This window comes from Cotesia typhae, unplaced genomic scaffold, assembly GCF_013202065.1.
Source record: "Cotesia typhae breed Kobodo isofemale line unplaced genomic scaffold, CoteBio_Ctyphae scaffold_45, whole genome shotgun sequence".
Lineage (NCBI taxonomy): Eukaryota > Metazoa > Arthropoda > Insecta > Hymenoptera > Braconidae > Cotesia > Cotesia typhae.
The window spans coordinates 2,603,435-2,627,815 of NW_027423777.1; the positions used below are offsets into that span (position 1 = coordinate 2,603,435).

Genomic DNA, 24,381 nt, shown 5'->3' on the forward strand with positions numbered 1-24,381 from the left:
GAACATTTTTTTTTTCTGTGTAATATTTTTCCGCCCTTTTAATTCGACATTAGACTAACAAAAATGCGGGTAATAGTGTCGCGCTCTTTTATTATGATTTTTGTGTCTATTTATTCGATATTAGTAACCTTAAAAAGATTAATGTTTATATATTTAAATATTCTATCGCAGTGATATTAAATCTCAGGGATATTTTGTCCGGGGATTTTTATTTTTGGAATATTTTGTCGGAGGATCAAAACGTCTGATACCAAAAAAAAAAAAAAAAAAAAAACATCCTTTCATTTACTCAGAATTTTTCTATCAATAAAGCGTATTTTATACAAAACTCAATCCTTTCTTTGTAAAAGAAAAAGTTGAATAAAATTTTTTACATCACCCACTTTGTCAATCTAAAGGGAAGCAATACATCGAAACTAACAAAAAAGCAAAATAAAAAATCCAGGTTTCCAGAATTCTTACAAGCGAACAAAAGAACCAAATCGTAATCTTTTTATTTCAAACCGAATACAAGGGGTTCAAGTTGGCTCGCTGGTTTTCATAAAAGCTGACCAACTTTCTCTGAGAATAAATAAAAAATATAATTTCTCACGACTTTATCTTCGTCTCAATAAAATCAGTCGCTAAATAAATAAAAAAAAATATTATAAATAACGACAAATTCATAAAGCGCATTGCTTTGAAGTAATTAACTCGGAACTTGATCTATTAAAATTTTTTTTCGCCATAAAATATTAAGCCGACAGATGTGAGTAATTTCTTAAAGATTAATAATAATAATTTGTTTTACAATCTCGACTGTAATAAAATTTCTGTTGGACAAAATTAATCCGATCGTTAAAATAATTTTATATATTAAAATTATTTTATTAAATTAAATTCCTTTGAGATTATGTGAAGAAACTTTTGGCCCTATACGCAATAAACGACAAAGTATAGCTTTGTAATGGATCATAAAATATTAACAATTCAGAAAATATTAATTCAATGCATTCTTTTGTAAAATATAAATACAAAATGCAATAAAAATTTTTTTAATGCCGGATATAAAGTGCAAAGTGGTAACGATTTGTTACTTAGTACTCTTATATTATTTTAGATTTTTAATGGCCGTCGGTTAAAGCAAAGATGGACATATTTAACGGCATCTGTATAGTGCGAAAATCATTCATGGAGATTTATGTTAGTTCTGCTAAGTATTGTATTATTTGGTGAGCCATTGCATTTGAATGGATATTTTAATGGGCCGTTTTGTTACAAAGTTGTCGTTTTATGGCCGTCAAACCCGGTAAAGGTTTTATTTGGGACTTAATAGGTTAGGACGTTAATGTAAGATGGAAGTACTTAAGATCAGACATTCAGCGCCTTTGATGGATTAAAAAAGCGAGTAGAATTAATTTTTTGTTATTGCTGGGAACTGAGAAGAATTTTAGCGCCTCTATCGCTGGGAATTTGAAGTAATTCTTTTGGCTTGAATAACTTTTAAGGGGTTAAGTAAAATTTTATTTTAAAAATTATAAATGTGGTGGAGATAAGATAAATTTAAAAAAAAATTTTTGAAAAATTACACTTACAGTTTTTAAAAACTTTTTCATGTAAAATTTCTTTATTGGTCATCTTTAAATGATTTTTTTTAATTATTAAAAAATCATTTGATGTTTAAATAAATTTTAATAATTATTAAATTATTGTTGAGGATTTTTAGATCATTTTTGGTAATTTTTAAACCATTGTTGATGATTTTTAAAAATTTCTAGTTATTTTAGAATTTTTTGCTTGTTTTTATAAAAATAAAAAATAAAGCTTTAAAAAATAATATAAAAGTAAACAAATTATAACATTACAAAAAATATTTAATATTCATAAAAATTACTCACTCTATTTCTCGAAATAACCGCAGCATAGACGTGGCAGCACCTTCCAGACAATCATACAGTCGCCATCTGTTGAATTCTTCAGCAATCACAGCAAAAAAAAGTAGTTTTTTCAGTTTTTTCACTATAATTTTTACAAAACTATTTTCACTATTAAATTTTATAAAATTTTTCAGTTTTTAAATTTTCACAATTTTACTACACACATTTTTATACTTTTTTATAGTAACTAGCAAACTTTCACTATAACCAACAGCCGCACAAATGCCAACAACTGATACACACACTTAATTCACTTTGATTTACACTTTTTAACAACTAAAAACTTTTTTTAAAAAATTCACTTTTTAACTAAATTAAAAAATTTATTATTTACTCGTTATTTATTATTTATTAATTAATAATTTCACACTTACACTTTAGTCAATGAGCTTTGAAATTAAATCACTGAAAAAAATTTTCTTTAGTACCCAAAAAATTAATTATGAAAATTAAGTTTGCCGACATTTAAAAATTATTAGAATTTTTGATTTTTTATTGAAGAAATTATATAATTTTAAAATTAACCGACGTTTTTAATTTTTTTTTAGTAATTAAATTGGAACAAAATAATATTTTTAAAAAATTGCACTTACAAATTATAAAAATTAATTTAGCAGATATTTGATAATTTAAAAAATTTTTTTAACAAATAAATTATGACAAAAAAAAGTAGAAAAAAAATTCACATGTAGAAATTTAAAAAAATTAGAAATGCAATTTTTTAGAAAAAATCTATTTGTTAAAAAAAAATTAAAAAATGGTTAAGTCACTGCTATAAGTTTAATGTCATCTAGAGTTTTTAGAATTTTTACAAATGAAATTTTTTTTTGTCATTTTTTTAATTAACAAAAAAAAAAATAAAAATTTTTAAATGTCTGCTGAATTAATTTTTATAAAAAAAATTAATTGGACAATTTTAAAATAATAATTTTTAGTTCTAATGTAATTAATAAAAAAGAAAAGTCAAAAAATGAACTAAAAAAAAATTGCATTGTTAATTTTTTTTAATTTCTAATTTTTTTTGTTTTTTTTTTTGTTTTTCATTTTTTTGTTCCAAAAATTCTGAAAATTATTAAATACCTGCCAAATTAATTTTCGTAAAAATTAATAAAAATGTACTTGATAAAAATTTAATAATTTTTGTAACGAAAAAATGAAAAAAAAAAAAAAAAAATTAACATTTAGAAATAAAAAAAAAATTAAAAATGCAATTTTTTAGAACAAATTTATTTATTAAATAAAATTAAAATATAGTCAAGTCATTGTTAACTTTACTGTTATAAAAAATGGCCGCCAAATTGGCAAAAACGACAATTTTTTAAATTTTATTTAACAAATAAACTAAATCTAAAAAATTACTTCAAAAAAATGATACTTATAATTTTCTACAACTTTCTAATTGTAGAATTTACATTGTTATAAATTATTAATTAAAAAAAACCTCGAAAATTGTCAAATGTTCTATTTTTTAATGAAAAAATACCCTTTGAGAAAAATAATACTTCCTACTTCGTCGAAGGTCGGCAGCAATATCCGCCATTACACCATCAAAAGCGCCTCTGGCGTCTCTTCCGGCCGGCGCTCCCTTTTTAGTTCAAAAAAATTCCACCAGATGGCGCCACTTTTTAAATTTGAAAATTCTAATTGGTTAGTTTTAAATCTCAACAGCCTGAAGCTAACCAATGAGAGCAAAGTCTTGAAGGACGCCACACTATAGTCTATATAACAGTTTTTTAACGAGTAAACGAGTAAACGGCAATGATGTCGGCTTGATGATAAATATTTTGGTCGGACGGTTAAATGTAATGTTTAATTATCGCGTTTTTTAATTAATGTCTTGTGAAGATTTAAAAATGAGCTCGCTGTCAATATTGGCGAGTCATGATGAGCTTGTACGATGTACTAATGTTCTCGTCAATGGAGCTTGCGAAGAAGGTTAGTTTTTACATACATTTAATACATTTATTGAGAAATAATTATTCAATTTGTGAATTTTCTATTATTTTTTATTTTATTTTATTATTTTAATTTAATTGATTAAAAAAATATAAATTCGACCACGTGGTTGATGTATTTAATTTTTATTTGGAAAAAAAATTATTTAGAAAATTCACAATTAGTCTAAATAATTTTTAATGCTAAAATTTAGAGGCATCTGGTCATTTTTATAATTTTTTTTTAGCAATTAAATTATAAAAAATAAAATTTTTTTGAAGAATTTCATTTTTAGAAGCTCAAAAAAATTGTAAATGTAATTTTTTTTTAAATAATTTCAGACTTGATTTATTTTTTATAGAAAATAAAAAAAAATGTCGTGTTTGTTAATTTCAGTATCTTAATAATTTTTTTTAAGTGCTTGTATATTATTTTTTATTTTATAATAATTTTTTAAAATTAATTTATCTATTTTTATTTAGAAAATTCACAATTAATTTTTAAAAATTTATCTGTCTTATTTTTAATTAAAAAAAAATTTTTTTTAATTTATTCATGAATTTTTGATTCAAAATAATTGAAAAAGAATTATTTGTGTCTTATTTTGAATTCAAAATAATTAAAAAAAATTTATCTGTCTCATTTTTAATTAAAAAAATTTTTTTTTTAATTAATTTATGAATTTTTTATTCAAAATAAACAAAAAAGAATTATTTGTGTCTTATTTTGAATTAAAAATAATTCTTTAAAATTTATTTAAAGATTTTTAATTAAAAATATTTTTTTAAATTTAATTTATGAATTTTTGATTTAAAATAATTAAAAAAAAATTTTGATGTCTTGTTTTTAATTGAAAATAATTTTAAAAAATTTATCTGTCTTATTTTTGATTAAAAATAATTTTTAAAAAATTATCTGTCTTATTTTTAATTTAATATAATTAAAAAAAAATTATTTAATTAAAATAATAAAATTTAAAATAAATACAAAATACTTCCAGAATTTTTACAATTCGCCTTAAACCAAGAAGATGCGCGTCAAAAATGGCTGACAGCAGTGCTAGAATGCCAACGCCTGCACTGCGCGTTGGAAAAATCTCGCCACGAGTCAACAGACCTGGAGCGTAAATTATCGCACGCTCGTCGGTTACTCGACGAAGAAAAGCGCCGCCGAAAAGGAGTAGAGGAGCAAAGGAATTCCCTGGAGCGTCAAATCGCGATGGTTCGGGACTTGCTGTTCAACGACGGAGGTAGGAACTTAAACGACGAAACGCGAGAAAAATTACAATTTCTGAACAACACAACGTTGACCAACGGACGGCACAGCGGAGCGACCAACTCAAAAGACTATCACAACGACAAGCTGAACACGATAGCCGAGCTGGACTCTACGGGCTCAATTTTGAGCGATCTGAGCTGCTTCTCAAAGTCCGAGGACGACCTGGACGCGAGCATGCTGCTGAACCAGAACTTCAACAAGCGGGACTGGAAGGAGCACAGGCCCAGTGCAGAATATCTCACAAGAAAGCGCAAGAGCACGGTCAACAAGGTCGTTGACTTAAACAACTCTGACAAGATCATCGCGACGACTACTGTGGTGATGCCGAAGGAAGGAGCCGTCACTGCCTCTTCGGTGATCGAGGCCATCCCCGGGGACGAGAACCGCGACCCCAACGAGCTTCAAAGATCCAGAAAAAGGCGCAAGAGTGTCGATCGCAAGACCAAGAAGGACTCCAAGCCGGAGTTCTACGACGCTAATGATGACACCAAGCCCTCGGCCCCCTTGCCTGATAATTTCACCTCCGGGTCGGATAGTGAGAACGTCTTCAAGCCCAGTCCTAATATTGGAGGGTACACTTTCAACACAAAGTCCATGAGGGCTCACAGCTTCGCTGGAAAGACTGTTATCAAGTCTGAGGTCTGCTCGCCCTGTGGGAACAGGATCAAGTTTGGAAAATTGGCGCTCAAGTGTCGCGACTGTCGGGCTGTTACTCACTCTGAGTGCAAGGACTTGGTTCCTCTGCCTTGTATACCTGTTGGGAATACGCCTACACTTCGTGGAGTCACTGTAAGTTTTTTTTATGGATTTACTTTTGATTTTTTAAGATATAAGCTCATTCCGACATTACACTCATCAAGAGCTTTCATTTGAGTACCCACATGCATTTTTATATATATATATATATATATATATATATATATATATATATATATATATATATATATATATATGAAATATATGAAAAATTAATGTGGGTATTCAAATGAAAGGTCTCGAAGAGTGTAATCTTGGGATGAGCTTATATTTTAAAAAATGACAATATTTCACAAGATACAAGGTTGTTTTTTAACATATGTATTAGGGTGGGTCAAAAAAATCGAATAATTTATTTTTGACTTTATACTCTGAAAAATAGGTTCGTAGACACCTAAAAAGAATTCTCTCCAAGTATAAGCTCTTAATTATAACGGGAAGGTCCTCCGCTTTGCGGGTTTCTATTTTTTTCGAATAATCAGATAAAAAAATTTATATCTCGCTTCCAACTGCTTGGAAAAATATTCCGTGGCATAGATTTTGTGAGAAATTGAATGCTTTACAAAAAAGGTCTCTTATGACTTTTTCAAAAACTCAACCGATTAAAAGATATTCATAGTTGAAGTTTGGCTATTTTAAGGAAAATATTCGTTTTTATTATGAATTTTATAAGTCGATGAAAAAAATTATTTCGGATTGCGGAACTCATGATTTTGTAGGAAATTTACTGCTCTACAAAAATGGTCTCTTATGATTTTTGATTAAGTGAAGCCGTTACGAGATATTCATCGTCAAACATTAACGAATATCAATATTTCCAGTTTTTGATCAATAATTCGATAAATTTTAATTTAAACTATGAGTTTCAGGAAAATTTACATAAATTTGAGTTTCGATCGATAAAGAAATGTTATAATAAGTTAGATAAAGAATTATTGGAATTATCATTGATTTTCCTTGGAGAAATGCCTCAAGAAAAGATTTCTTTCAAACGTCCTGGTGCTGTTCATCATGCTAGATGGATGGCTAAGGCCATTTATAGTTTGAAAATGTATCTATTCAGAGATGAATTCAAACTCTCTCAGAAAGAATTGCATGGTCTTCGTCATTTCTGTATTTTTATAGTTACATTGTATTTAAAAGCTTGGTTTTCATCAACTTCTGCAACAACTGCTGCTTATCATGACTTGCAGTTTATGAAAAATTTATTGGAGTACAAACATATCAATCCTTTGATTTCTTCAGCTACGTGTGAAAAAATGATTTCGCACTTATGGTATTTGAGCGATGAACTTGCCATTTTATCACTGTTTGACGATGGCGTTCCATTAGAAGTAAAAAAAGTATTGTTGAAGCTGTTAATACTCGTGAAGGTACAGATTCTAAAGCTAAAAGATTTGTAATTGCTAAAAAGATTTGAATTCATTGGCGCAGAGAACTCTGAGTGACTTTGTGTCTAAAAAGTCATTAAATCTTTTCAAAATCTTCGATCTACCGTATGACTTTCTTGATGTCGATGTTGAATTATGGCCTACTAATGAGAGTTATCTCGAAAATAAAGAATACTTTCAACAACTAAAAGTTGTCAATGATTCAGCAGAGCGAGCTGTTGCATTAGTTAGTGAATATAATCAATGCTTGACAAAAATGAAGAACAATTCCAGTACTTATTGCAAGTTGTCAAAGAACATCAAAAACATTCCCAAATTGTAATAAAAGAAATTATTTATAGTAATAGCGCACTGTTATGTTAAAAATATAGACAATTATATTGCAATTGATAATTCAATAAAAAATTTATCTATAAAAAAGTTAAATACTGGTTGTTTCTCACTTGATTCAATACTTTTCATATTAAATTTGACAAAGAAATATGTCATTCACTTCAAATTAAACTAATCATTGGCTATATGTCGAAAAAATGCTCTAATTTCTTGTTTTAATGCAATCAAACAAGCTCAAGACTGAAAACAATATTAAAAAAATTGTTTATAACATTTCTTTATCGATCGAAACTCAAATTTATGTAAATTTTCCTGAAACTCATAGTTTAAATTAAAATTTATCGAATTATTGATCAAAAACTGGAAATATTGATATTCGTTAATGTTTGACGATGAATATCTCGTAACGGCTTCACTTAATCAAAAAATCATAAGAGACCATTTTTGTAGAGCAGTAAATTTCCTACAAAATCATGAGTTCCGCAATCCGAAATAATTTTTTTTCATCGACTTATAAAATTCATAATAAAAACGAATATTTTCCTTAAAATAGCCAAACTTCAACTATGAATATCTTTTAATCGGTTGAGTTTTTGAAAAAGTCATAAGAGACCTTTTTTGTAAAGCATTCAATTTCTCACAAAATCTATGCCACGGAATATTTTTCCAAGCAGTTAGAAGCGAGATATAAATTTTTTTATCTGATTATTCGAAAAAAATAGAAACCCGCAAAGCGGAGGACCTTCCCGTTATAATTAAGAGCTTATACTTGGAGAGAATTCTTTTTAGGTGTCTACGAACCTATTTTTCAGAGTATAAAATCAAAAATAAATAATTCGATTTTTTTGACCCACCCTAATATGTATATAAAAATATTTTTTTTTGTATTTTAAAGGGTACAATTGCCGATTACACGCCAATGATACCACCAATGGTACCATCAATCGTCGTTCATTGTATAAATGAAGTTGAATTACGCGGAATGAGTGAGCCAGGAATATACCGTGTCAACGGTGCAGCTAACGATGTTAAATGTTTAAAAGAAAAATTCTTGAAGAACAGAGGAGTTCCTAATTTATCAGAAATAGAGATTGCAACTATTTGTTCCACTCTCAAAGACTTTTTACGGTAACATTATTTTACTTTTAATCAATTTTTTTTAATTAAATTCATCAAAATTAATAATTAATTTTTTTTTTTAATCAAATAATTCAAAAATATTTTTTTTTTTAATTTAATTAACCAAAAATAATAACAATGAAAATTTTTTTTAAATTAAATTAATCAAAAATAGAAATAAAATTTTTTTTTTTCAGTAAAATTAATCAAAAATTATTTTTTTTTGGTTAAATTAATAAAAAAAAATTTTTTTCAATAAAATTAATCAAAAATAATTTTTTTTTTAATCAAATTAATCAAAAAAAATTTTTTTTAATTAAATTAATCATAAATAGAAATAAAATTTTTTTTTCAGTAAAATTAATTAAAAATTATTTTTTTTTTCAGTAAAAATAAAAAAAAAATTTTTTTCAATAAAATTAATCAAAAACAATTTTTTTTTTCAATCAAATTAATCAAAAAAAAATTTGTTTGTTTTAATTAAACTAATAAAAAATTTTTTTTAAATTAAATTAATCAAAGATAATTTTTTATTTTAATTAAATCAATAAAAAAATTTTTTTTTCTAATTAAATTACTTAAAATTAATAAAAAAAATTTATTTAGGTCATTGCGTGAGCCGCTGATAACAGTGGGTCTCTGGGCGGACTTCGTGCGTGCGACAACAATCTCAGACAAGCAGGATGCGGACGCAGCGCTGTACCAAGCAATTTCAGAGCTTCCACAGCCGAACCGTGACACCCTAGCCTTCTTAGTCCTCCATTTGCAGCGCGTGTCATCCACTCCGGAGTGCAAAATGCCGATCAGCAACTTGGCCAAGGTGTTTGGACCTACCTTAGTGGGCTACAGCTCCCAGGAGCCGTCTGCGTCGTCAATGCTCTCGGAAACAAAGACCCAGGCCGCGATCGTCGAGAGTTTGCTGAAAATTCCCTCAGACTACTGGGCGAATTTCGTAAACCCCGACTGTATGAACGACTTCGGGACTCCCCAGACCGGGGAACTCAAGCACACGCCTTCAACTGAGTCTCTGTTGAAGCGCACCGCTACTCGAGGGTTCTTCAACACTCCTCTGGCTTCCAGTCGGACTTTCTTGAGGAAAAATAGAAAATATTTTGCCACACCGCCTCATAACAACAACATTTAATTCTTTATCTAAAAAATAAAAGTTTTAATGAGTAATCTCAATTATAAACTATATAATTTATTAAATATATATTTTTTTTTCTTAAGATAATTAATCTAAGCCTTGGATTGCCTTTTTACTTTTTAATTAGTAATTTAAAAGGAATTATTTTTTATGATTGCACTTGATATTAATTTTTTGTGTAATAATTATTGATAAGCTTTTGAGTGTTTATAATTTAATATAAATAAATAATTTTTAATTAAGTATTTGATTTATTATTTATCAACTTGGAAAAATAGTCAACATTTTACTTACAATTTTTTAATATTAGATTAATTTTTGAAGGTTCTGGTAAAGATTTTTTCTTTCAACTCCCAGCACGACTCCCAGAAAAGACTTAATCTATTATCACCGTTTGAACAAAAATGTTTAAAATCTTGGATTATTTTTTTTTGGAATACTTCGTCGCCGGCTGAAGTTGATACTGATTTCCATTTTCTACTGACCATGTGATTCCATGACCATAAGAAACCCATCTTTAATTAAAATTTTTTTTTATGACTTTAATAATTAAGAAATGACGTTGTATTTTGTCTACTGATGATATTTTTAACGGTATAAACTCATCCCGATTTTACACTCATCAAGACCTTTCATTTGAGTACCCACATTAATTTTTCATATATTTATATATATTTCAAATATATGATAAATATCAAAAATATATCAAAAATTCGTGTGGGTATTCAAATGAAAGGTCTCGATGAGCTGAACATCAAAATGAGCTTATATTTTAAAAAATGTCAATAATTAAATAATGACGCAGTATTTTGTCTACAGATGATATTTTTAACGATATAAGCTCATCCTGGAGTTACCCTTATCAAGACCTTTCATTTGACTACCTATATCAAATTTTCATATATTTTATATATTATATATATTTCACAAATATCAAATATATAAAATATATCAAAAATATCATGTGGGTATTCAAATGAAAAGTCTTGATGAGCTTAACATCAGGATGAGCTTATATTTTAAAAAATGTCAATAATTAAGACAAAAAAATTAATAGAATAAAAATATTAAAAAAAATTTTTTTTTTAAATAAATATTAAAAAAAAAAAAAATTACCCTTCTATCAAGACTAAAGTCGTCTTTATTTTTTCCACTGACATGCCGAGTAATATAAGCTTCATGTGGACTCTGCTGATCAGGATGAACCGGATACCTTTTAGAAGCAGCAGCAATATTCCTCCGAACAATATTAGTCCCGGTTCTCTGGCGAGGCTTGCAAGATTTCGTCGAGGGTACAAGAATAAAAACATTCCCGGTGATATGTACATACTGATGGTCACTGTCGGAAGACTCAGCGTGACAAGGCAGGAAGCCGAACCTCTGAAGAATGGCTTCTTGAAATAAAAAGAGCCTCTGCTCATAAGTGTCCTTGTGAAACTCCTCGAAGATGAACTCCTTGTTGATCATTAAGCACTCAGTATTAAGAGGAATGAAAATAGGCCCGCGCAAGGGGTCGCTTTTGAGAGTATAAGGCAGCGCGAGCAGGTCGCTGGGGATCGGGATCATCTGGATCCCGCAGCCTTGGGCTTTCCGCTGCCAGGAGAAGACCAGGTCCGCGACGATGCTGCCTGAAGATGCGACCCACTGGACGACTAGTTCGTAAGCGTGGTCTGCTCGGTACATCGACTGGTACCTCAAGTGGCCCCACTCGATCCTGTCGCTCTTGTTGTTCAGGTCTATGTCCAAGTGCGTGTGCTTATACGGCGACGAGGAGATCCTCAGGTCCTTGCTAGAGAGGATCTCTGAGACTTCGATGTCGTCTCGCAGAAACGCCGGGATGTTCGACTCGTCTATCGGCTCGCAGCTGGAAATTGGGATTGGAGATGTCACTGACGGAAAGGAAAGCCCTGATGACTGGCACCAGCCTTTTGGGGCCTCCATCTCCACTTCTACCCACTCGTTCTCGAAACTTTGTAAGTCTCCCAGTGGCAAAGGGTCTGAACCTGTGAAAATAAAATAGGCAATTAAAAAAATAATGAAAATTTTGTCTTCTGCGTATTTATACAATATAATGATAATATAATTGTATAAATAATATAAATCTTATTTTGTTTAAGAAATTTTTTTATTAAATTAATTTTTTTTTTTTTAATAAATTAATTTTTTTATTAAATTATTATTATTTTTTTTTTTTATGTAAAGCCCTTAGGGAGCTTTGGCTTCAGGGAATATAATAAAAATTCTATTTTTTTTTCTAAGTCCAAAAAAAATTAAAAAAAAAAAAAATTTTTTTTTTTGCATTTCTGCACTTTTTATACAAAAATACTTTGATTCCCAAAAAAAAAATTTTTTATACGCCCTGATGGCTCTCGGGACCCTAGAATGCCATAAGGGCGTATAAAAAAAATTTTTATCCATGCAAAAATGCAAAAAAAAAATTTTTTTTTAAACTAAAAATTTTTTTGAACTCAGAAAAAAAAATAAAATTTTTAATATACGTCCTTATGGCATCTGAGGTAGGTAATGTAATAAATAAAATAGAACATGAAAGCTTGACTACCTTTGTGAGTATCTTTATCTTGGACAATGTGATATAAATAAAATCCTAGGACGAATGGCTTTGAAAAATCTCCGGATGCGTGGCAAATTAATCTATCTGTTATCATACTCTGTAAATAATTATTAAAAATTTTTTTAATTTTATTTACTGGAGTCAAAAAAATTTTTTTTAAAAATTACCTCCATTATTTTAATGGCCTGCTGTATGTTGACACCTCCGTCAATATGATTATTCAACCACTGAACAGCATCAGCGCTCACAAAAGTTTGACTGGGCAATGAAGGATGTGGTGTTAAAAAACTGATTCCATTTTGCGGGTTTTTTAATGCTTCTAGTATCTCAGAATTTGATGCGTTGCTTTTTAAATTTGTCATCTCGGGATTTGAGCTGTAAAAAAATACGAAAATAAAAATCTCAGTTAATTTTTAATTGGTGAAATTAAAAAAAATTTTTTATTAAAAAAAAACGAGCGCAGAAAATTTTAATTAAATAAATAAATAAAATTAATTATTTTATTTATTAAATAAATAATAAAAAAATAAATTAATATGGAAATAAATACATTTCAATATTTAAAATTAAAAAAAAATTTTTTTTTTTTAATTAAAATAAATAAATTTTATTTCCACATTTTAAAATAATAAATAAATATTAAAAAAAAAAATTACTTTTCATCATTAGTCTCCAAATGTTCTTGCTGAGACTGCTCAAGCGCCAAGGGCAATACTGCTTCACTCGCTGGAGAAACTCGACCGCGATCCATGACTTTTGATCCAGATCTGTATTAAAAAATGATAAAAATTAATTTAAAAATTTTTTAAAAATAATTTTAACAATTCCATGCAAAAATAAAAATTAAAAAAATAAATAAAGAAAAGTGTGAGAGACAAACCTTATGTCATAAGCCGTATTTCGACGAGAGTCATAATTCGTGCGTACAATAGAAGAATTCACTACATGCTTGTCCTGTACAAGAGATAACTAATAACTTCTACTAGCATTAGCAATAATTATTTTAAAAATAAAATATAAGGAGTGGTGAAATAGCATTAATAAATTATAATTGAATAGGATATTCTTTTTTACGTCCCCTATTTTTTAGTTCCACAGAAAAAAAAATTTATTTGAATCAAGTAAAGAATTTTTAATAAATTTTTGTTGATTTGAGGAAAAAAATTCGTAAATTAAAAAATTTTTATTAGTTTAAGTTAATTTATTAAAATAAAAATTTAATTTTGTAAAATAAATAAAAAAAAAAAGAATTTTAATGAATTTTATAAAAATAATAAATTTTAATAATTTTAATTAATTAAATTCTGTCAAAAATTTAGAAGATATGAATGTAAAATAAATAAATTTAAAAGAAATTTTGAAAATAAATTAAATAAAAAAATTTTAATAATTTTAATATTAGTTTTAAAAATTTTTTTTAAAACTAAGAAATTTTTCTTGATTCAAATAAATTTTTTTTTTACTGTAATTAAAAAATAAAATTGTTAAAAAGTAAGAAACTGTTGAAGAATATCCTTAAATGAAAAACATCCAATGGTTCTAAACAAATAAAAAAATAAACAAAGCAGTGAGTACATTCCCAAAAATAAACAACATTAAAATTAAAAGCAATCACCAAATAATAAAATAACCGAGCGCTGAAAATGTAAAATGCATCCAAAGCCTCATAGTAAGAGTCGATTAATAATTAATTAATCAATTTGCATTTTAATAAATTGGTGATTAATTATCAAACCTTGGTCGTGGTTTTTCGGGTAATCTATTACTGCCAACACGTTCTCTAAATGGTGAGCTCCCAACAAGACTTGTCTGTAAATTAGCAACCAGTTTTCTTGATATGATAAATTATTGAGTATTTTTAAATAATATTTTTGTAGATAAATAATTGCAGCTGTTAACGAATGTATTGTAAGCTGGGTGCAAACAAAAGCGTTTGAGTAACTAAACACAATTATTTTGACAAAAAAAGCCTGACACGTGCTTTTTCTAGTTCTGAATAAACTAATGTATGAAAAATATTATAAATATTTATTAATTATATTCATACTTATCGACGATTAATGAATGATTTTTTTTTTTTACAGGACAGCCCGTGTAAAAAAAACTTGTCCTAAAATTATCATAAGCTTAAGTTTCTAAACGTGACATAATTAAGGATATTTTTATGACACCAAACTGAAATGAATTTTAGATTTTAGAAAAAAAATCGTCGCTATTGCTAAAAAAAAAAAAATATTATAAAAAATACTTTTATGAAAAATTTATAATATTTTTATGACAATTTTAGGACATTTTTATGACAAGTGATGTATGAATCGTCATAAGAGAGTCCTAAAAATTTATTATAAAATTGTTATAAAAGTATCTTAAAATTGTCTTGAAACTTTCACAAAATTGTCTTAAAATTGTCATAAAAATGTCTTAAAATTTTATCATAAAAATTTCATAAAATTGTCCTTAAATTGTCATAAAAGCATTCTAAAATTTTCTTAAAAGTGTCCTAAAAAAGTCATAAAAATTCCCTAAAATTGTTATAAAAATATTCTAAGTGTCTTAAAAATGTCATAGTATTATTCTTAAATTGTCTTAAAATTATCATAAAAATTTCCTAAAATTGTCATGAAAACCTCCTAAAAGTGTCCTAAAATTGTCCTAAAATTTCCATAAAAATATCATAAACTTGTCATAAAAATATCCTAAAAGTGTTTCAAAATTGTCACGGTAGTGTCCTAAAATTGTCCTAAAATTGTCATAAAAATATTTTTTTCTCTGAATAATAGCGACAATATTTTTCTAAGATTTAAACTTCATTTCAGTTTAGTGTCATAAAAATGTCCTAAATTATATCACATTTAAGATCCTAATCTTACGACTATTTTAGGACAAGTTTTTTTTACACAGGAGGTTGAGGTTTTTAATGTCGGGGCGTGAAAGTAGTACCTGGTTAGTGAGGAATATCAGGCTCGTGCTGTGCCTACGCCTGGTCAAATGTGACCCAGGGTCTCTTTGTAGTACTGCACCTAAAGCTGTTGGGCTCTGAAACATATCATGCTCAACACTTCGGGCCCAGCTCGTTATTATTTGTGATTAAACTTAAATCAGTTTTCAACTCTATCAAATTAAATATTAATAATTATTTAAAATTAATAATTAAAAATTAATTATGTAACTCATAGTCGGCCGCGATAGCCGTGCGGACTAATGCGTTAGTCTGTACAGATATCGTGCCGATAGGCGCGGGTTCGAGCCCCAGCGGTTGTTAGAAAATTGATTTCAATAACAACCGCTGAGGGTCGCTCTAGTAGCCGAACTGTACTGATCAGGTTTTCTGTGGTTTTCCTTGGTCACTGTGCTAAAGCTTAAATGGGCAGGCACAGGCAAATGCGTACAGTACCTGTAAGTCGGCCACAGCCGCTACCTCGAACGCATTAAGGTGGGGTAGAAATCTACCTCACCGAGAGGGTGAGGGAAAAGAAGGAAATAAATGTGGTAGTTACTAATGTATAAAAACATAGTAAGAATAGATGAGAGACAAAAGTGGAAATAAAAATAATCCCCACCCTCTCCTTGTAAAAACACACTAAGGTTGTATACAAGTAAAAATCACATTTATTTTATTTAATTATGTAACTCCTAAAAAAAAATATTTAAATAATAATCTACTGTAAAAATAAAAAAGCAATTAAATTTTAAAAACTAGCGTGCGACATTGGACAACTCGGAGCTATTAAATCTAATCATGCGCTTTTGTACTTTCGACTGTGAATCATTTATATCTGTGAAAAAAATTCGATTAACAGTTGCATTGAAATAATAAAATCATAAATTGTGGTTGTAATTTCAAGGGTTTGTAAATTGAAATTTTTTTCTTGTAATTGATGATAGTTACCCAGTTTTTATTGGGAACAGGACGTCGGATTTTATTCAACCATCCTTCAATGAAACGGAGAAATCCGTCCATGAGTTGAGATTGCTCTGAGGGGCTTAAAGGTGTGTAGATATCACAGCGAGTTGAACCCTCGAGGATTTTTTTTGTGGCTGCATTTGTCGAGGGCAGTAGAAACATCCGAAATCTCCAGTATTTTAATGCCTAAAATTTTTTTTAAGTTAGTTTTTGGTTTCGCCGCTAGGTGGCTTACGGTTCTCGCTTTCAGAAAAATCTTACCAGAGTATATAATAAATATATAATTTACCTCAACCAAAGAAAAGTCTGTATCACCACGCGTACAAATATAGTGATCTAAATAATTCCAATTATAATTCTCAAGCTTTTCTGTGGTGAACGATACCCAGGATACTTCGTAGGTATCATGATGCGGTGCATGAAAACGGTAACGATAATGGATATTAAACGGCGGGTACGGATGCCTAGAATTATAAATTATTAGAAAATAGAAAAAATTTATAAAAAAAAAAAAAAAAAAAAAAAAACCTTGGTCGATATCTTGTGACAGTAATACAATTACCACACAACGATATTTTATGGAATATTCTACCTATACTTAATAAATATTCTTCTTTAGGCTCTGAATCAGTTTGTCGGCCACGTATTACCGAACTTATGTGGCTTTTGATTCCAATATCCTGCTTGGTCAATTGATTTTTATTATTCGTTGGTAAAATTATTAACTGAAATCCCTAAAAAAAAATTTTATTAAATTTAGTGTCATTGGAAAAAATTTTTTTTTAATTTGTGCCTTTTTAATGGTTCATATGCTTTTCTAAAATTGTTCATTTATTATGAAAAAACAAAATTTTTTAATTTTTGAAAATAACTTACAATAGGCTCTAAAACTCTCGATAAATTTATTTCTAATGATTATTATATACCAATTGAATTGTTTTTGTATCCTTAACAAGGTTTAATGGCACCCAGGAACCACAAGGGCGTATAATAAAAATTCTGTTTTTTTTTTCTAAGTCCAAAAAAATTTTTAAATTAAAGAAAAATTTTTTTTTGCTTTTTTACATGTTTCAAACGAAAATACGTTAATTCTAAAAAAAAAAAAAATTTATTTTCACCTGAAACGTCCAGAAATAAAAAAAAAAATTTTTTTTGAAAATTTAATTTTTTTACAAAATTAAAAAAAAAAATTTCTGGGTCGGGAAAAAATTTTTTATCTTATTTAATTAAAAATAAAAAATAAAAAATAAGTCAATAAATTATTACCTGAGCTAATCGCTGAGAAACAAGTTCTTTAAAAACTTCAGCAGTAGTCAATGGTTTTTTATAAATGGCCCGCTGTTGCGCAAAATCAGCGTTGACATCATCAGGCAGCAAATTATAATCCGAGACTACGTAATCGTTTTGCAAGCTGCGCTTATCAGGGAAGTAATCGGTGGTGATCGGTAGACACGCTGGTATTGTCAGAGACTTCCAGTCAACCCCTATTTTTTTTTATTAAAAATAATTTATCAAATTAATTAATAATTAACAATTTATATTTTTTCTACGCTACCAAATTTGCATTAATTTATTTATTTTTTTTTTTTTTTACAATAATTTAATGCAAAAATTCCCCAAGCTACTTCCAATGCAGTAATTAAATCTACAAAAGCCAAAAAATAAAAATAAAAATAAAAATCTCCACCGATGATTAATAAAATGCGTGATGAAAGTGCTCGGAAAATTAATAGAGAAGAAAAGCATTAATGGAGTGAAAAAAAAAAATAAAAATAAGCTTTGGTGAAGCGACTACAAAAGCGAGCGTGCAAGCGTCTAAAAATTTTTAGAAAATTAACAGTGTACGTTACTTTTTTTTTTTTTTTTTTTTTTTTTTTTTTTTTTATATTGTAATAAAATAATAAAACTAAGAAAATAAAAGCGTAAAACTATAATTTACAATTTTAATAAATTAATTAATTTTTTTATTTATTGATAGCTAACCTATTATCGCTGTAGTACACATCCGAAATAATTTATTATAATTTATTTATAAATTTATATGCCCAGCGTTGCGTTCCCAACACGAATGATAGCATGAAAATAAATTATTTCAATTATTAGCAATGCTGAAAACATTTATATCATTCATATAAAGAAAAACAGTTAAAAGAAAACACATTTTAATATTTGTCTATTTTATAATAAATAAACTTTCGATTAATATCATTTTTTTAATATCAAACATGATGGCCATAAGATTTATTTTAGTTTAGAAATTTAATTTTTTTTTTTTTTTTTTTTTTTTTTCATATTTTCAAAGATGGATCCTTAAAGTAACGAGAAAAATTACCGGACTGTAATCGTGGGAGAAAGGGGTAAATTGAACCATTCGAATTAAAAAATTGAAAAAACACTTCATACTCTTAGAATTAGATTCTAATATGTTAAACTCGGAAATGATCAAAATTTTAAATCATTACGATTAGTAAATTTTGGAAATTGAGATTTTTTTATTTTTAGGCATGTAAACTATTTTTTCGGCTGGTGACAAATTGTTTAATAATTTTTCAATTTTTGAATTAATTGATAAAGTTTGAATTGTAGTCGTTCTATATACTTATACTTTATAATCCTCAACTTTGTTTATATTTATGTTTATATTTACTATTAATTGTTATAAAATTATATGGGGTCAATTGAACCAGCAGTCCCGGGGACGATTGAACCATACGGAGAAGCATGGGACATGCGCGTGCATCTTAACTCTACGTGAAAAAACTCAGGGAAATAATCTAACAATTTGATGAACTGAATTTATAATGAAAATTATTTTTAAATTGATTTTTAATTTATTTAATATAATATCTGTGGATTAAAACGGTGCAACAGTAATATTACCAAGTAACAATTAATATATTATTTATTAAAAGTTCGGGTTTGAGTTTTAAATATTATTGGTTCAATTGCCCCCGAGCGGGGGTCAATTGAACCATTCGACGCGTTTGGATAAATTAATAATTTTTAAAAATTCACGTTGTTTATTGACGTTATTTATGTATTGATAATGATAGTAGACATAATAAACTACCATTCCAAAAAAAAATTATTATTTAGTTTTAATTCGAATAGTAAAAAATTACTAAACTTTTTTTGGTTCAATTGTCCCACGATTACTGTAATTTTTTTCCGTGTGACCATCATGTTAAATTTCGCAAACTGATCGATGGTCGGTGATCATGCTGATAAGTTTATGATTTTTATTATTATTAATATTATTGGTATTAAGAATAATAAAAAATGCTGGAATTGATCGTAAATTGTTGGGTAGATTGCGGCTGAATGTCGTTAAATGGTGATTGATTGATTCAATAAATAAAACAAATTTAAACAACATTGAGCCAACCTGTTGTGAGAGCTGGTGTCCATTCTTGTTCACCAGTCGCACCCCACAATAATGTCAAACTTTTATTATTTGGTAGACCATAATGGTTTCTAACATCTCCACTCACACTCGCATGATTCCCTCGCAGTGATTTTCCTCGGGTGCTTGTATCTGTTAGAAAACTTGGTGACGCTGGTTTGTATCGCGTTTTTTATTTTAACTTATTTTTTATAGACAACTTATGTATTAAATAAATAAATAAATTATTTTTATATACTAATAGAAGAATTTATTAAATATTAATAAATTTATTGTTAAAAAATATTTATTTCATCATTTAATACTTAAAAATTATTTATTAACAATTAAAAAAATTTTTTAATCATTAATTTATAAATTTTTTTAAATTTATTTATTAAATAGAAATTTTTTAATAATTAAAAAAAAATTTATCAATTATTAAAAAATATTTATTAATTAATTAATTAAGAAAGTTTATTAAATATTAACAAATCCTTCTATCAGTGTAGCTGAATAAACTCCTCTAATAAAAAAAATTAACTTACGATCTTGAAAACCAATTTGCGAAGCAGAGCGCGAAAGATGATACTCTATCGGCGACGCACTAGCCGAAATAATATCAACAGACTTGTCATTTTTAGTTTGAGCTGGCACAGCTTGATAGTGATGCTGCTGAATGAGGACACCAGTAGGTCCCTTGGGGAAGATGTGGGTCCATCTTCGCCGGTTGCTAGTCAATTTTATAGTCACGTGGGAGGGATCGAAGGGGTTTATCAGCGCGCGACCTGGTCGGTGCAAGATTGACGGCTGGACTGAGGAATTCGCTGCTGGGCTACCCGCACTTCCAACTACGGGTCGGAATGTTGTTGGTGACAGTTCATCAGTGTCACTTTTTACTGGTGTTTTAGCAGCTGAAAAAAAGAAAATTAATTATCTATTTAATTAAGAAAATAAAAAAAAAATTTCCTCCAGCGTATTTGAAGTATAAAATTAATTTTTTAATTAAATTCAATATAATTGGAAAATTTTTGACCTGAATTTGTGTTTTCTAAATATTTTACACACTTAAATGTTCATAAAATTAATATTAAGGATTTTTCGCTGATAAAATAAATTTTAATTATATAAAAAAATTTTGTCTTTAAATATATATCTCCTAGAAAGATTTTCTGGTAGCGAAAAGGCGTAGCCACCTAGCGGCAAAACCAAGAACTAATTTCTAATTAAATGTATTAATTAATCTGTTTGATTAAAAAAATAAGAAATATTTTTAGATGAGCTCATATTTAATTTAATTAAAATTAAAAAAAAAAATTACCATTAGAATCATCATGAGAATCATCAGCACGACATGGAATCGTGATAGCAGCACTGCGAATTCCGCTGAGAGATAAATCATCTGACGTCAAATGATGAATATCTGGATCCGACATTTTTCGCTTTAGTAATTTCAACGCTTGAGCATTGTTATGAGTCTCCATACACGCGACACTTGTTTTTTTAGTTCTTGCTCCTCTGAAGAAAATAAAATAAAATAAATTAATTTCTTTGATTGAATAAAATAAAATTAATAAAATTTTTTAAATACTTGGCAGCGTGTAGAGTTGGCAATTGAAAAACCTGGGCGTCGTAGGCGTCATAATCATAGAGCATGTTATGTAAACACTCACGCGGGTCTTCTTGGATTAATTTATTATTCCTACTTAATAATTTATCGTTGTCAGGAGGCTTGGTCCTTCGCTGAGGTAACTTGATACGAGGTATAAAATTCGAGTACGGAATTTTTTTGTTGGTCGAGTAGAAGCTTAGATTTATCCAGTGAGGCATGCTGTAGTCGTCTGGAGCTTTTAATGTCGATGTATCTTTATTATGGAACTGAAATTAATTTTGTTGATTAGTAAATTTTGTTTATTAAATTAGGTAATTTTTTCAATGAGCTCCGCCGTTTTTTAAACATAAAAAACTTAAGATTTTTTTTAGATAAAAAATTTTTCAATTGTATTTTTTTTGTTCTATTTTTCATAATTTTTAAAAAATCAAAAATTTGTTCGAATTTTTTGGACTTACTGAAAAATTTAATTTTTTAATTTTTTATGTTCAAAAAAAAATAGCAACTTTAGTCACAAAAAAAAAGAACGGTAGAGCTTGCCATCTAAAAAAAAAAAAAAAAAAAAAAAAAAATTAGACACTTTAAGCAGTGGAACGGCGTGTAAAGGTTGTTCTCCAACGCAAACTAAGTCACTTCCAACACCATTATCAATAATTCGTTGTTTAGTGACATTCGTTAACTCACGATCGACTTCAAAAACCCCAACGCCTGGAGTTATCACCACTGACAATTGTCCAGTGCGATCAAAACTTCTGTCCAAGTAATGTTTCTCAAAAACTGCAAATAAAAATAATTAAAATTAGAAATTTATTTATAAATTTATAAAATTAATTAATAATTAAAAAATTGAAAAATTACCATTAAGTGACATATTAAGAACTTCCAAAAAATTTCCCTGAGCAGCCGTAGAATTGCTCGCTTCAGGAATAGCAATCCCCGATTTCTGATGATACTCTAGTACAATTTTCCTGTAATCAGTAAACAATTTCCTCAATTGTACCAAAATATTGCCCCAGTCCTCGAAGCGTTCATTCTGAACAGCAACCCGGTAGAAGTCTTCATAAAAGCGTCCCCTGTAGTCCTGCTGGAGACACTCGCGCATGTGATTAGGAAATTCTTCAAGATTGCTGGCGTTGTAAAAAGTCCTGGAAAATAAAACAATGGTAACTTCATGGTTGCTGCCGTTTTTCTTCCACTTCTGAAGCAGGTCAGCGAGAAACCCGTTGACGGCTTTTTCGAAGTACAAGTCCCCGTGGATGTCAAAGTCCCACATCTCGCAGCTCATCTGGATGAAGAGGTAGACCATCGAGGTCGAGGACCTGAAGACTACCTGCGACATTTTTGATAATTTTTTAATTTTATTTAACAAACAAATCTTTTCTAAAAAAGTATTTTTAAAAAATTGCATTTATAATTTTTTAAAATTTCTAAATGTCAATTTTTATTTTTAATTTTTTTTGCCATAATTTATTTGTTAAAAAATTCTAAAAATTAATAAATAGCTGCTAAATTAATTCTTTTAAAAAAAAAAAATTATAAAAATTTCTTGATAACTAATTTTTAAATTTTCATCAAAAATTTTTGTAAGTTAAAATTTAAATTGACACTTTTAATTTAAAATTGTTTAATTAATTTTTTTATTACATTAAAATTTGCAGTCTTGTCACTTGACAATTTCTTAATTTTATTTATCAAAAAAAATTATTTTAAAAAATTGCATTTATAATTTTTAAAAATTTCTAAATGTTAATTCTTTTTTGCCACAATTTATTTGTTAAAAAATTCTAAAAATTAATAAATATCTGCAAAATTAAATGACATGCTAAATTAATATTTATAGACTACCTTGGTGTCATCGGTGATCACTCCGCAGGCAACACGGTCACCCTGGGACCACATTTCATAAACTTGACACCTGATACTCCCGCCACAGAACTCTATTTTCTTGTTCATGTACACACAAGTGTTCACCAGGCTATTTTTGAGCCGCCACATCTCGCTGCGACCCATGTACTGGTCCTTGAAGGTCAGCTCCACCGAGTCCAGGGCCACATCATCCGGGTTGACGATGTTCATGTGGACATCTGCGTAAGTGCGTAGCTGAAACATTTGGGCGATATTATTTTCAACGCTGATCGTCTCCCGACCCTGGAGATCTTCTTTGAAGGATGTGACTTGCAGCAACAGCCGACTGAACTCATCTTCTTGGTGGTAAATCTCCACCACGTCCCCTATTTTTATTCCTGGATAGTCTTTGGGGTTTATTATCAGATCTTCACCGCTGAAGTTTTTTTGGTGGACTATCAGCTTGAAGGTCTTCATTTTTGGAATTTTTTTTTTTTTAATTACAAGCTATTATTATTTAATTTATTTTTTATGGAATAAATATGGAATTTATTTACAAAATTTATTTCAGGCTAATATTTACACATTTTTTATACTGAGAGGTTAGTGGCGTATTGACAGATGACAGATTAAAATTTTTATTGGCGGGAAGAATCGACCACCAGCGCCATCTAGTAAAATATTTTAAATGGCAAATTTAAAAATATAAATTGTTGGAATTTGGCAGCCATTTGCATTTCATTAAGATGCTGGACAAGTTTTATTTAGGAAAATAGTTTTTGATAATTTATTATAATAAAATAAATAAACAGGTGATTAGAATTTTTATTAAACAAATTTTATAAAAATTTTATTTTGTTAAATTAGAAATTTTTTTTATTAGTTGACATTTTAAAAAATTTGTTTTTTGACAAAGTAAAAGAAAAGTGATTGTTAAAAATTATTATTTGTTTTTTTAAATCAACTGAATGTGAAACTAAACTTGTGTTAAAAAAAAAAAAAAAAAAGTAATATTTTAAAATTAAAAATAGAAAGTGATTTTTTTAAGTGAATTTTTAAAAGAATGTGAATTAAAAAAAATTCCAAGTGTCATAATAGAATAAATAAACAGCTGATCATAATTTTTTTTAACAAATAAATTATGGCAAAAAAAAATTGACATTTAGAAATTTTAAAAAACTCCAAATGCAA

General features: G+C 28.2%; 2 protein-coding genes across 8 annotated transcripts; one reads left to right on the top strand and one right to left on the bottom strand.

Moving 5' to 3' along the window:
- Nucleotides 1-3,651: 3,651 nt before the first annotated feature.
- Nucleotides 3,652-10,117, top strand: Tum (Rac GTPase activating protein tumbleweed). The gene is made up of 4 exons (XM_074257490.1): nt 3,652-3,851; nt 4,852-5,918; nt 8,505-8,737; nt 9,335-10,117. Exons 1-4 carry the CDS (start codon nt 3,749-3,751, stop codon nt 9,870-9,872), a joined length of 1,941 nt encoding a protein of 646 aa, XP_074113591.1. The 5' UTR covers nt 3,652-3,748; the 3' UTR covers nt 9,873-10,117.
- Iml1 (GATOR complex protein Iml1) lies at nt 9,744-23,778 on the bottom strand. 7 transcript variants are annotated; one of them, XM_074257485.1, is made up of 19 exons: nt 23,191-23,778; nt 22,204-22,675; nt 21,926-22,122; nt 21,325-21,611; nt 21,055-21,251; nt 20,282-20,647; nt 19,737-19,886; nt 17,618-17,835; nt 16,880-17,085; nt 16,641-16,815; nt 16,337-16,537; nt 15,388-15,483; nt 13,328-13,401; nt 13,104-13,214; nt 12,615-12,822; nt 12,436-12,544; nt 10,992-11,878; nt 10,170-10,390; nt 9,744-9,880 (listed from the first exon to the last, which is right to left on the bottom strand). In XM_074257485.1, the coding sequence occupies exons 1-18, from the start codon at nt 23,665-23,667 to the stop codon at nt 10,187-10,189; spliced, it is 4,635 nt and encodes a 1,544-aa protein (XP_074113586.1). In that variant the 5' UTR covers nt 23,668-23,778; the 3' UTR covers nt 9,744-9,880; nt 10,170-10,186. The 7 variants fall into 7 exon arrangements, with proteins under 7 accessions (XP_074113586.1, XP_074113590.1, XP_074113584.1 ...); XM_074257489.1 differs by lacking the exon at nt 13,328-13,401 and adding an exon at nt 14,183-14,256; XM_074257483.1 differs by having other exon boundaries at nt 19,737-19,907.
- Nucleotides 23,779-24,381: the final 603 nt, after the last annotated feature.

Excerpts from the sequence above, each read along its gene's own strand:
- Tum (XM_074257490.1), top strand. The coding sequence starts at position 3,749 with ATGTCTTGTGAAGATTTAAAAATGAGCTCGCTGTCAATATTGGCGAGT. Across the intron at positions 3,852-4,851 it reads CAATGGAGCTTGCGAAGAAG|AATTTTTACAATTCGCCTTA; the intron begins GTTAGTTTTTAC and ends AAATACTTCCAG. Across the intron at positions 5,919-8,504 it reads CTACACTTCGTGGAGTCACT|GGTACAATTGCCGATTACAC; the intron begins GTAAGTTTTTTT and ends TGTATTTTAAAG.
- Iml1 (XM_074257483.1), bottom strand. The coding sequence starts at position 23,667 with ATGAAGACCTTCAAGCTGATAGTCCACCAAAAAAACTTCAGCGGTGAA. Across the intron at positions 21,252-21,324 it reads CCAACTCTACACGCTGCCAA|AGGAGCAAGAACTAAAAAAA; the intron begins GTATTTAAAAAA and ends TATTTTCTTCAG. Across the intron at positions 16,816-16,879 it reads GTCACAAGATATCGACCAAG|GCATCCGTACCCGCCGTTTA; the intron begins GTTTTTTTTTTT and ends TTATAATTCTAG.